The sequence below is a fragment of the Salvelinus namaycush genome, chromosome 19 (genome assembly GCF_016432855.1).
Source record: "Salvelinus namaycush isolate Seneca chromosome 19, SaNama_1.0, whole genome shotgun sequence".
Classification (NCBI taxonomy): domain Eukaryota; kingdom Metazoa; phylum Chordata; class Actinopteri; order Salmoniformes; family Salmonidae; genus Salvelinus; species Salvelinus namaycush.
In genome coordinates, this window is record NC_052325.1 from 20,780,799 (window position 1) to 20,795,363 (window position 14,565).

Below are 14,565 nucleotides of genomic sequence, written 5' to 3' on the forward strand. Positions count from 1 at the left end.
TATATTTTATGATTTTATAGTCAGAAGAATATAATTGAACTTAGCTGAATAAAATATAAATTATATTTTTCCCATTCTGGAGCGAATACGCATATGAAGTGGCTATGTTGAGCGTAAAAGTGATAATTTGTGTCATTCCCTTTAGGTGTGAATGACACAAACCTTAGAATGTCTTATAAATCGAAACATAAACACACGATGCAACTATAGGCTACTTATGATTTGAGAAAGTAGCAAAAAAAAGCTTACACTCTGTTCCCTGCCACAGAATGCACATCATCAAGTGATCATGTTTTCCATCAGACTATTTTAAATTTCACTTTTTCTTTACTAATATGCCGAATTGGTTTCAATTTATCAAATCAAATCAAATTTTATTTGTCACATGCCTGTAATTGATAATGGCCCATTATCAATTACAGGCAGGGGAAAAAACACATGTCATCCTTATGCACTCAAATAGCCTCCCTCCGGTTCGTTTTTCCATCATTCCAGGTAGGCTATTCCAGTTATTTCACTCCATGCATCAGCCACTGTTTGAGGAGCATGCACCCTTTCACTGCACAACAGGTGATATTCTGCACAAACTCTGTATGCCATGGGCTCTCCAACCCGGTACTTAATTTGGGAAACCAAGTGAAATCTGTTCGGGAACATCGATAGCAGCTTGTTTTCACAACCAAACATATTTAAATAAACTGTTGACAGCCCCTCTCTCTGCGTGCTTGAGAAATGAATGGATGAGAGAGAGGAGGAGATGGGAAACTCACAGTGGTGAGATATTCTGTAGCTAAAGGTAATGTGTCAGCCTATTAATTATGAAAATATTTTAAAAAATCCCTATTAATAGGCTATTCAAAATCAAATACAAAATGGACTATAATTGTAGGCTAACTCTGTAAGCCGCCCTGCACAATGAATGAACCAACAGCAACGCCTAGTTCTCTCCCAGAATCATGGAAGGAAAGTTTGGAGGGTAGCATAAGGTAACCAGTCTCTCCAGTATGCACAATAATAGCGTCCACACTCAAAGGTGATTAGTAGAATTTGTTAAATTTTGGAGTATAGGCTAGACCAATTATGTACCAAAGACATCTTACTTTTTTTCCCCTGCCATGCGTAATATGCAGTAGGCTATGTATTGTATAATGGCACAATCATTATTTAATTAGGGTTTTTATATATTCATATATAGGCCTATGTGTATGCATAAGGTCTAATATGTGTATGGGTGTTTTGAATTAATCATCATTTTAGAAAGCGCAGTCCATTTCGTTATGCTAGGCACAAGGACCATGTTTTCCACTCAGTTTCAACCTGTTGTTGAACTTCTTTCTTAAAATTGATAAATCACATTGAGGTGAGTTTTAAAAGCATGATACTGTTTTGATGATAAGTGTTTGATGTGATTTTCGAATGCATTTCCATTGATGTCAGAGTGGTTAGAGGGACAATGGAGCCCTGAGTACCAGGCCATTAGCGACCTGATCGTCGTTAGTGAGTTGGGTACTACCAACACATGTCCAGAGTGCATAAGAGGAGCTTAGTGTGACTCAACTGTCGTGTGGAATTTTACTGCGGTCACGACTCATGAGTGCCGGTGTGGAGGTAATATGGTCACCGCAACAGTCCTAGTCTAGACATGAAGGGACGGTTTCCCAGACACAGATTAAGCCTAGTCTTGGAGTAAAAAAACAAACTCAATGGAGAACCTCCATCGAAAACTCTTTTCATTCTACAACTAGGCTTAATCTGTGTCTGGGAAACCGCTCCGATATTTTATTTTATTTTATTTTACCGTTATTTTACCAGGTAAGTTGACTGAGAACACGTTCTCATTTGCAGCAACGACCTGGGGAATAGTTACAGGGGAGAGGAGGGGGATGAATGAGCCAATTGTAAACTGGGGATTATTAGGTGACCATGATGGTTTGAGGGCCAGATTGGGAATTTAGCCAGGACACCGGGGTTAACACCCCTACTCTTACGATAAGTGCCATGGGATCTTTAATGACCTCAGAGAGTCAGGACACCCGTTTAACGTCCCATCCGAAAGACGGCACCCTACACAGGGCAGTGTCCCCAATCACTGCCCTGGGGCATTGGGATATTTTTTAGACCAGAGGAAAGAGTGCCTCCTACTGGCCCTCCAACACCACTTCCAGCAGCATCTGGTCTCCCATCCAGGGACTGACCAGGACCAACCCTGCTTAGCTTCAGAAGCAAGATATGTTAACATGCACACCACCATGCTTCTTTCATTTGTGGTGCAGGGAATTACAGCCACAAGGTTGGATTCATTGTTACTGCTGCACACAGGATATAACCTCTGCACGTTTTGTACTAACAAATCCATCCACCAGTTCATTCTAAATACTTAAATGGAATATACAAGACATTAATCAACCCGTAATACATCTGATGGCACTCACACAGTTGACAAGATATTGACAAGTCCAAACAAACTTAATTCCAGGAAAATATGAAGTAAACTAAAACCATGAATACCAATGTAAGCATATACAGCACAGGGGTAGTCTCTGATGCAAACCGTTGTTGTTCATATATCGATTGGTAATAGAGGTCACAGAAAAAATATTAAGCTTACATATTCCAGGTCTCTCATTCATTGTAGTTTCTACTGTTAACTTAGTGAGCAGGGATAAATACATGGTAATTCAATAGTGACCAAATAGACACGGCAAACCGTATGTGCTTGGCATGAAAGGGTAGGGTTGCATCAGAGTACTAGTACAACCATAACCTCGCCCCACCAGGCTCAATTGCTATGGCATATAGAGCGTGTTGACACTGTGCAACAGTGGGACTTGAAAGGGGTGCAGCTTAAAATCTAGGTGAGAGATGGAGCAAGCCTGCTACAGCTGTATTAGATGGGACTTTGAAAAATTGCAAAAATCGACACTTTAAATAAATGTTCGATCACATTGACCATATAATTTTTTGGGAAGCCCGATTGATCCTGTTTAAATCGGGGCATATAAAGTTTGTGTGAAAACTATTTCTAAGTTTTCCAATTTTTTCCAAACCCACTTCCTTGTTTAAATCGCTTGTGCTACTCAAGCTTTGAAGTCCAAAATGCAGGGTGGTGGTGGGGGGGGGGGGGGGGGGGGGTTCTAAGGTTGCGCTGGATGGTGATGAACTGAGAGATCACCCAATTAAAATCAGCGGTTGTTTTGTCCGCTCTTGTCACAACCTCCATTCAAGTCTCTTTCTGAGGCGCTTTGAAACCAGACGGTTCGACAGAGACAGCCGGCTGGTGGACAAGATTAGGACAAACATAAACAACATGCTTGTCCTAGTAGGGAAAACACACATATTTCTGTCCTTGCTTTGCACAAAGATATCTAACATATTCACTGAACCATTAGTGAAGATCTTGGATGAAACATTACCACCTGAATTATATCCTAGAACTCCAACTCAATGGAACATACAGTATACTCTACAATCTGCTGTGGAGTGAGTGCTTAATTGATCTTAATGGTGAACAGGTCGTCAATTCTGGAGACACGGACTGAATCCGATGCTTTCTATGAGCCATAAACCATACATACAGAATACTTAAGGCACTATCTGAGTCAGCCCGATTGCTAATTAATTGTTCGCAATAAAAGGCGTCTGACAGCTTGGTTTGCCGGAAATCGTTGGAGAGGCCAGGGAGTAATTAATGGGGGACGTGGAGCTTCATTATGGAAATATGGATGATTAACATCTTCACCCTTCTTCAATGACAGGGTATGCAGTAGAACTTTGTGGAGAGGAAGGAGGAGAGGAGGATAGAGAAGAGGGTAGAGGAAAGGGAGAGGAGAGGGAAGGAGAGGAGTGTAAATGAAGAGGGTATACGGAAAGGGTGGACAGTCTGATTCTGATAACATTGTTTAGTCGATTAACCAGAGTCCTGAATCCAATCAACTATGAACAGTGAGTTAACAAGCTAGGGCTGACCCTAATTAGTCGACTGGTCGATTGTTTGGTCGATAGGGTGTTGGTCGACCAAGATTTTTTGTAGTCGAGAAGTGGCAAATATATATATATATTATGGCACACAAGACACCTGTCTTATTTGCGCCCATCTCAGTGAACTAATCCATTGTGGAGGCCGAGATTAATCCATTGCAGAGGCTGCTGGAATGGCACAGTCCAAGAAGAAGGGGAGTGTGGCTGCACAATGCATGTCTCTCTCCAGAATGCGTACTCTCCCACCAATTTGTGCACATTCATTGCTTCGTAACTTCATTGTGTGAATTGTTTGCGTTTGATTGTTAGTGTCTATCAATTCCCCATTACATATATCACCAGTAGTACACTTACCGTTAACTTCTTGCCACTAGGGGGGTGCCATTTCGACATAGTACAAATTCGTTTCCAAATTAAACTGCCTCGTACTCAATTCTTGCTCGTACAATATGCATATTATTATTACTATTGGATAGAAAACACTCTCTAGTTTCTAAAACCGTTTGAATTATATCTGTGGGTGAAACAGAACTCGACTTAGAGCAATTTTCCTATGTGTATGTCAGAATGCAGAATTTTGCTGGCTGTTCTGAGACCTGTGTATTAATTTGCCTGTCCTCTATTGGTTGAGATGCACTGCATACGCCTTCCCCTGGTTGTTAGCGAATAGGGAGACTTGAAATGGAGTTTCTACGTGGTTCCCAAAGTTTATAAATTGCTTGGGAAATAGGTGGCTCTTTCTTTTCACCTTCGCTCTGGCGCACAAAGGACCTTGGGACGTTCTTTTGGAAACATCGGTTATAGGTCTTTGACATTTCCGGCTGTGTTTTTATTCGATATAGGCTTTAAAGACATCATAATCTTGTTATTTTGAACCGAATTATATCAGTTTATGTCAGTATATTGCGATTTTCGGGTATTTATTTCCTTGGCGCTGTAGGAATTTGGGTCTCTCTCTCTTTCGTGCTAATGTTTACTGCTAATTGCAACTCTGAAGACGACGTTCTCCAACCTAGCAACGATTATTTTGGACAAAGGACACCCATCCCAAGATTCTGATGAGAGTTCATCGAAAAGTAAGAACTATTTATGCTGATAATTCATTGTTCTGTTGAAAAAAGTAAAATGCATGAGACGCCATTTCTGGCAGTGTAGCCTTGCGTTATCGCAGCCTGTATTGCGCAGTAAGGTTAATTTTAAAAATGTAATTCAGCGATTGCATTAAGAACTAATTTGTCTTTCAATTGCTGTCCAACCTGTATTTTTTTTGTCAAGTTTATGAATAGTTTTCGATAAGAATAGGTGCCGTTCCAAGATGGCGCCGGACAGATTGCTTGATATTTTGGACACTATTCTCAATGTATAAGCACGATTTGTGCCGCTAAATATGCACATTTTCGAACAAACTCTATATGAATTGTGTAATATGATGTTACAGGACTATCATCTGAAGAATTCTGAGAAGGTTAGTGAAAAAATTAATATATTTTGGTGGTTTATACGTTATAGCTATTTTTGCCTTGAATCAATGCTGGTGTGATGTTCGCTATTGTGCTAAGCTAATATAACGCTATATTGTGTTTTCGCTGTAAAACACTTAGAAAATCTGAAATATTGTCTTGATTCACAAGATCTGTGTCTTTCATCTGCTGCACGCTGTGTATTTTTAAGAAATGTTTTATGATGAGTAATTAGCTAATACACGATGGTCTCTGTAGTTATTCTAGTCGTTTTAGTGAGAGTTGTGATGGGGGCTGCAATGGTAAACTATGATTTATACCTGAAATATGCACATTTTTCTAACAAAACCTATGCTATACAATAAATATGTTATCAGACTGTCATCTGATGAGGTTGTTTCTTGGTTAGTGGCTATTTATATCTTTATTTGGTCGAATTTGTGATAGCTGCTGATGGAGTAACAAAAAATGGTGGAGTATGGAACTGGTGTCTTTTGCTAACGTGGTTAGCTAATAGATTTACATATTGTGTCTTTAAAACATTTTAAAAATCAGAAATGATGGCTTTATTCACAAGATGTGTATCTTTCATTTGGTGTCTTGGACTTGTGATTTCATGAACATTTTATTATATGATATCCCTGTGGCTTTAGGCTAGGCTATGCTAGTCAGCTTTTGTGATGGGGGGGATCCCGGATCCGGGTTTGGTAGGCGTTAGAGGTTAATCCCTATACTTAATAATGTTTGGTAACACTCATTTCTGTTCATGCATTTAATATATTATTATTCCAGTCTTTTACTGTTCTCATTGTCGGAGTGGACGCGCTGTTTGAAGAGCGCACAACCTATGCAACACTTGTGAGAAACAAGTTTTGGTTTATTTATTCCATTTACGAGTTTTGTCAATTTAGTCAATGTCTTTTGTTTAGAGCACTCCTGGCAATGTTGAGTAAGGATGAGCACCTGATTAAGCATTGAAGTAGGCCTATAGGCTACCTGGCCTGTGCGCAAATGGACGCATATAAATGTGCCCATTTGGGTATCTGATAGTTTTTCTGATTGGCTTAATGCACCACCACTAATGAGCTGTTGAGATTCTCAAAGTAATGTTTTCTTCACCTCAAACAGCAAGCAATCAAAGTCTGTTTTTACATCCATTGAGAATGACAAAAGTTTCTCAATGTATTAAACCATTTTTTATCCAGCTCTCCCCCCTTCGACAGCCACTCAGCGTGAAAGAGAAAAATATAATGCTCTGATCCAGTGGAAACGTCATAAAATAGGGCCTATCTGATTACTTCTTATCACTTGCACAAATAGCCTACAGCTGTGTCTGTCCCAAGCACATTGACTAGGGAAACTCTGAGGGCCCAGAATATTTTAGACAATGTTGCAAGTTTGCTAGCATGAGCTTCGGGCCCAAGTTAATAGTTGATACAATGTTTCAAGTTCATTGCAGACAGGCCATATGTAGCCAATGTGACTTTTAAGATATTTTTATCAGGATATTTTCTACCTACTGGCTGCAATGTTTTTATTTGTTGGCTTTATAGACTATTTTTTACATAGTTCGCAATGGAAATAGAAGTTACTCTTTAGGTTTGTATCATTTTCATTTGGATTTGGATAGAATTTTGATTAACCCCATGACAATGATTTTAAATGAAACTGTTCCACGACAATGTGCAAACCATAACTGGCACACAAATCGGTAGAAATGGTAAGATAAATTGGCATTCCACATGAGAAAGGTTGTAGACTCCACGTGTAGCCTATTACAGGTAACTTCAGGAGTGTAACGGTAGAATCTGCGAAATCCAGTAGGAGTGGAGGAGGATGCTCGGGACAGGTTACGTTTTTTTTCTTCTGGTTATCTTGATCTCTGTCTCCCTCTTGAGTCATTTGTGTCTGATTTGATCTTACAGTGCCCTTAAAGCATCAGACAAGCTCAATGCATATATAGTTGATTTTATTCAAACACATAGGGTGTATCTTTATATGAAAAAAAACATGTTTTAAAATGTAAACCAATCGATTGGTCGAAAGAAGAGACGACTTTCGGTCAACCAAGATTTTCTTTACTCGAGGACAACCCTATAACAAGCTAAGCTAAAGTAAAGGCAATTGATGTTTCAGCGCTAAATAAATCACTCCAACTCTGCACGTGAACAGGCTAGGCATGGATTGAGGTCTACCAATTACACAAAGAGGTGCAAAGAAGGATATCAAACACATACACCAACTTGACATTTGCCAGCCACATAGCCTTTTCTCTTTATATGTCAGTGCTTCTTTTCAAAATGATAATTGCTCCTCTTGGTCAAAGCCAAAATAACAAAAAAGTATATTTCCAGTCATCCCATCTGTCTCTGTCAATTTTGCCAACAGTAGAACATGAGGATATGGATCAGTGGACTCCTGCTGTTCTCCCAGAGTGTGAGTGGTGATGCTGTTCTTCCAGAGTGTGAGGGGTGAGTGAGTGACATGAGCTCAGAGGAGACTTCAGAAAGGGGCAAAAGATGCTAACAGTGCAGAACAGAGGCTTTCCCTGCTCATCTGCCTCCACTCAGCTTATCTAGCAAAGATTGACAGGGAGAACAGACGCAACGGCTCTGCTGGCTCTCCTCCTGCCATCTAGAATGACTGACTGACTAGCAGGCTATAAAAGGTCCATGTGTTATGTGTTTCACATTCTATATGTATTTATTAAATTCAAGCCAAATAGAGATATTTTGAATTTATCTTTGTTAGATGTCAATTTCACAAGCCCCCATGTGTCCTATAAACTTCCTTAATCCCTAAATACTTAAGCTTATTTTATGCAGACGCTGTTCCTTGCAATACTGATACCCATTGCTAGCTAATCCTATTGTGAATGCTGCAAATGCTGCTTTGCTGCACAGAGTGGTGAATATACTGTATCACTCTCTCAGGCCAGATATTTCTGTTTTGGTCAAAATGTGGTGAAAATGAGAGCTGGGTAACTTTCTGCATCAATAGTAAGACCTAAAAAACTCCCTCATCTTAAGCGTCTTATTTGACAGTTAAACTGTTCGCATTTAGGGAAAGAAAAATAGAGGTGGCCATTACAATGCTCTACAGATGTAGGATCTTAATTTGAGCCAGTTTGCTACAGCAGGAAAATAATCATGCAGCAACAGGACATGTGAATTATTACGTGGATTGTAATTCATTGACATTTTTGTAGGGATTGATATTTGTTTTTATAAGGGAACATCAAGTCTGACATTTCTAAGTGGATATTACAAACTTCAGAAGCATTTTAAACCTCAAATACACTAAAAGTTTGAAATGTTCTGCATTGCAGGAAAGTTATTTTGCAACAGGGTGATCAAATTAAGATCCTACATCTGTATACTTGATGTAGTATGCATTGAAGCCACACATCCTAGGACCCAGCCACTATATTCTCCACAAATAGCTTTTCACAAATGGCTGCTAAGAGGCAGGAGAGGCTGGCTGCAGACCCTCATTTCACATCGTAGGTTATTTCATTGACTTAGCACCCAGCATTACAACGGGATCAAGGTTTAGAGGAAAATAAATGAATGGATGTACTAGAAAGTAAAATATAGTAAAATAATAAAACATGAACGATTTATTCTGTCAGGCATAAATGTACACTGCTCAAAAAAATAAAGGGAACACTTAAACAACACAATGTAACTCCAAGTCAATCACACTTCTGTGAAATCAAACTGTCCACTTAGGAAGCAACACTGATTGACAATAAATTTCACATGCTGTTGTGCAAATGGAATAGACAAAAGGTGGAAATTATAGGCAATTAGCAAGACACCCCCAATAAAGGAGTGGTTCTGCAGGTGGTGACCACAGACCACTTCTCAGTTCCTATGCTTCCTGGCTGATGTTTTGGTCACTTTTGAATGCTGGCGGTGCTTTCACTCTAGTGGTAGCATGAGACGGAGTCTACAACCCACACAAGTGGCTCAGGTAGTGCAGCTCATCCAGGATGGCACATCAATGCGAGCTGTGGTAAGAAGGTTTGCTGTGTCTGTCAGCGTAGTGTCCAGAGCATGGAGGCGCTACCAGGAGACAGGCCAGTACATCAGGAGACGTGGAGGAGGCCGTAGGAGGGCGACAACCCAGCAGCATGACCGCTACCTCCGCCTTTGTGCAAGGAGGAGCACTGCCAGAGCCCTGCAAAATGACCTCCAGCAGGCCACAAATGTGCATGTGTCAGCATATGGTCTCACAAGGGGTCTGAGGATCTCATCTCGGTACATAATGGCAGTCAGGCTACCTCTGGCGAGCACATGGAGGGCTGTGCGGCCCCACAAAGAAATGCCACCCCACACCATGACTGACCCACCGCCAAACCGGTCATGCTGGAGGATGTTGCAGGCAGCAGAACGTTCTCCACGGCGTCTCCAGACTCTGTCACGTCTGTCACATGTGCTCATGTGCTCAGTGTGAACCTGCTTTCATCTGTGAAGAGCACAGGGCGCCAGTGGCGAATTTGCCAATCTTGGTGTTCTCTGGCAAATGCCAAACGTCCTGCACGGTGTTGGGCTGTAAGCACAACCCCCACCTGTGGACGTCGGGCCCTCATACCACCCTCATGGAGTCTGTTTCTGACCGTTTGAGCAGACACATGCACATTTGTGGCCTGCTGGAGGTCATTTTGCAGGGCTCTGGCAGTGCTCCTCCTTGCACAAAGGCGGAGGTAGCGGTCCTGCTGCTGGGTTGTCGCCCTCCTACGGCCTCCTCCACGTCTCCTGATGTACTGGCCTGTCTCCTGGTAGCGCCTCCATGCTCTGGACACTACGCTGACAGACACAGCAAACCTTCTTGCCACAGCTCGCATTGATGTACCATCCTGGATGAGCTGCACTACCTGAGCCACTTGTGTGGGTTGTAGACTCCATCTCATGCTACCACTAGAGTGAAAGCACCGCCAGCATTCAAAAGTGACCAAAACATCAGCCAGGAAGCATAGGAACTGAGAAGTGGTCTGTGGTCACCACCTGCAGAACCACTCCTTTATTGGGGGTGTCTTGCTAATTGCCTATAATTTCCACCTTTTGTCTATTCCATTTGCACAACAGCATGTGAAATTTATTGTCAATCAGTGTTGCTTCCTAAGTGGACAGTTTGATTTCACAGAAGTGTGATTGACTTGGAGTTACATTGTGTTGTTTAAGTGTTCCCTTTATTGTTTTGAGCAGTGTATATATGCAGGCACTTATAAATAAACAAACTCAAAATCATCAAATCAAAACATAAAAAGTAAAGCAGTACTAACTTTTGGCTATGATTGATCGTCCTGTCCAGTCGTCATTAATCATCTGGATATTCCCAAAATGAATGTCGCTGAAGAAGATGCGATTGGTCCCTCCTGCGGTTTTCTGGCGGTAATCAAAGGTCAGTGCTATGATGTTTTTGAAGTAGGTGGGCCTCTCGAAGGGCTGGACGGGCGAGTTGAGGTCGCTCTCGTCTGAGAGGTGGACGCTCTTCAGTATGGTCCTCTCAGAGTAAAGCAGATAGCCTTCATATCGCTCGCAGGCAAAGCCGTCCTCAGCCAGGTGGCCATGGGCACAGGAACAGGTCCTACGCCCACTGCCCAGGTGGAAGCAGAGCTGCTGACAGCCCCCATTGCTCCTGGCACATGGGTTGGTACCTGGGTTGGCAGACACAAACACTGTGTTCAAGGCATATTCTAACTAAGATTACTTTACCCTCATTAATTTAATGGTTATGAAGTTAATTGTTTAGTGTAGTGCCAGAACTAGAAGTGCTGGTGTGATATAACATCACTTTTGTATTGTACATGCACTGCCTATAGCTACGGTTTATCTTTCCCTTGTACTAGATGGCTCCCAGTTGATTTTGAACAATGCATTTAACAATGCTACTGATGATGGGTGAGAATCAATAAGGAGCATTAAGTTGAAACCTCAACCTTTCTCCCGCCCTCTATTAAATACTGTCACATCCTTCAGGTTGACCCCCAGACCACTCCTCATGGTCACTGCCTCGCTGCCGTCACTCTTGAAGCCTCGTCGGATGGAACCATTGGAGTGAGCTCTGAGGACAGAACGAGAGAGACATTTTGAAAAGTCATCAATGACACACATTTTTTATTTTTATTTGTTTCATAAAAGTACTTTTATTTTTGGCTCTCGGACAAGATGCCTCCCATTGCTATCCAACTCGATGGATTCTCCATTCACCGGGCGAACAGGACAGTGGAGTCAGGGAAATCGATGGGGGGAAGGGTTTGCCTCTACATCAACACTAATTGGTGTCCTAACTCCAGCGCGTTGGAAGTGTCGACCAACTGTTCACCCGTCTTAGAATACCTGAAGGTCAAATGCCGACCCTTCTACCTCCCGAGGGAGTTTTCAGCAGTTATCGTGACTGTTGTATACATTCCACATCAGGACAAGAAAAATAACAAGCTGGCACTTAACAAACTTAACAAGGATATAAACAAGCAAGAAAACTAACATCCAGAGGCTGCCTTTCTGGTTGCCGGCGATTTTAATTCTGGGTCACTAAGACACGTGGTGCCCAACTTCCATCAACCCGTCTCTAATGCCTCTAGGGGTGATAAAGTCCTAGACCACTGTTATTCTACCCACAAGCAAGCATACAAGGCCCTCCCTCTGCAAATCATATCATGACTCCGCACTCCTGCTTCCTGTTTACAAGCAGAAACTCAAACAAGAAGTAGCTGTGACTCGCTCCATTGAGAAATGGTCACCAGAATCAGAAATGATGATATAGGACTGCTTTGTTAGCGCTGATTGGAATGTCTTTTGAGACTACGCCGCTAACATTGACAAACTAACCACCTCTGTCACCAGCTTTATTAGAAAATATATCGGCGACGTTGTCCTCACGGTGAGGATTCGCTGGTTCCCCCAATTAAAAGCCCTGAATTAACACAGAGGTTGGAACTAAACTAAAGGACAGGGCTACCACACACAGAGCTATCGTAGACAACCCTGAGGCTACGGCCGAGGACAGGAATAAGTGCAAGAAGTCCCGCTATGACCTCCGCACAGTCATCAAACGAGCAAAAGGACAATATAGGAATAAGGTGTAATCATACTACACAGGATCCGACGCATGTGGCAGGGGCTACAGTCCATGACGGATTGCAAAGAAAGACCCAACCGTGATCTTCCCACCGATGCCTCTCTACCAGACGAACTCAATGCATTTTATCCACGCTTTGACAACAACAACATCGTGCCGGGTGTGAGAGCCGTCACCGAACCCAGAGGATTGGGTGATCTTGACCTCCAAGGCCGATGTGAGAAAGGTCTTTAATCAGGTCAACACCCGAAAGGCCACAGGGGACCTGACAGTATTCCAGGGCGTGTTCTCAGAGCATGCGCAGAACAGCTGGCAGGCATATTCACAGTAATTTTCAACCTCTCCTTGTCCCAGTCTGTAAGGTGACCACCATCATTCCTGTGCCCATTGTGGCTTCATGCCACAATGACTACCGCCCTGTAGTGCTCACTTCTGTAATCATGAAGTGCTTTGAGAGGCTGGTTATGGCAAACATTAATTCCACCATTCCAGACACCCGAGACCAACTCCAATTTGCATACCGCCTCAATAAATCCATAGAGGACGCAATCTCAATTGCTCTCCACACTGCTGTCAACCACCTCTCCCTCAACGTCAGGGGGGCGAGCACGAGAGCTTCAAGTTCCTCCGTGTCCAAATCATAAAGCCTTGACAGCACCTCTCCCCCTCAGGAGGTTGAAACAAATTCTCAAAAAGTTCTACAGCTTCACCATTGAGAGCATGGATGCATCGCTGCCTGGTATGGCAATAGCACCGCCCTCGATCGCATGGCGCTACAGAGGGTGGTGCGGACACCCCAGTATATCACTGGGGGCGAGCTCCCTGCCATCCAGAACATCTTCATCAGGCGGTGTGGTAGGAAGGCTTGAGTTAACCTTGTATCTTTATTTACCTTTTATTTTTGCACTGTCTCTATGCACACACACACACACACACACACACACACACACACACACACACACACACACACACACACACACACACACACACACACACACACACACACACACACACACACACACACACACACACACACACACACACACACACACACACACAATATGCATTCATTTATACTGACTCGACACACACACACTCATACACCTAATATCACATCTAACTTTAAGCACCAGCTGTCAGAGCAGCTCACAGATCACTGCACCTGTACATAGCCCATCTGTAAATAGCCCATCCAACTACCTCATCCCCATACTGTTATTTATTTTGCTCCATTGCACCCCAGTATCTCTACTTGCATACTCATCTTCTGCACATCTATCACTCCAGTGTTTAATTGCTATATTGTAATTATTTTGCCACTATGGCCTATTTATTGCCTTACCTCCCTTATCCTACCTTATTTGTACACACTGTATATATACTTTTTTCTATTTTATTATTGACTGTATGTTTGTTTATTCCATGTGTAACTCTGTGTTGTTGTTTGTGTTGCACTACTTTGCTTTATCTTGGTGTCACGACTTCTGCCGAAGTCGATGCCTCTCCTTGTTCGGGCGGTGTTCGGCGGTCGACGTCGCCGGTCTTCTCGCCATTGCCGATCCATTTTCCATGTATGCGCACGTTAGGCTGGTTGGGCTGGGTTATGTTCAACCCGTATTTGTGTTTGTTTGTGCCGTGTGCTTTTGGTTCGCCAAATAAAAGGCTCCAGTTTGCTACCAACTATCTGCTCTCCTGCGCCTGACTTCCTACAGCCCTTCACGCATACATTGACAGTTGGCCAGGTCGCAGTTGTAAATGAGAACTTGTTCTCAACTGTCGTACCTGGTTAAATAAAGATGAAATATATATTTTTTAAATATGCACATTAATTTATACTGACTCGACACACATGCACACCCACTCACATACAAGCTGCTGCTACTCTGTTAATTGTATATCCTTTTACCTACTCACCTTACCCCTATACATATCTACCTCCATCACTCCAGTATTCCTGCACATTGTAAATAGTATTGGAACTGACCATGTATATAGTATGTTTACCCATATACATATCTACCTCCATCACTCCAGTATTCCT

At 42.4% G+C, this 14,565-nt stretch overlaps 1 protein-coding gene across 1 annotated transcript in view; it reads right to left on the bottom strand.

The window, feature by feature from the left end:
• The window catches only part of LOC120063930 (low-density lipoprotein receptor-related protein 1B-like), a 345,986-nt gene that overhangs the window by 127,764 nt on the left and 203,657 nt on the right, over nucleotides 1–14,565 (bottom strand). Inside the window, 2 exon segments of the mRNA XM_039014240.1 lie at nucleotides 10,726–11,100; nucleotides 11,383–11,507. Coding sequence (XP_038870168.1) covers nucleotides 10,726–11,100; nucleotides 11,383–11,507 — 500 coding nt within the window.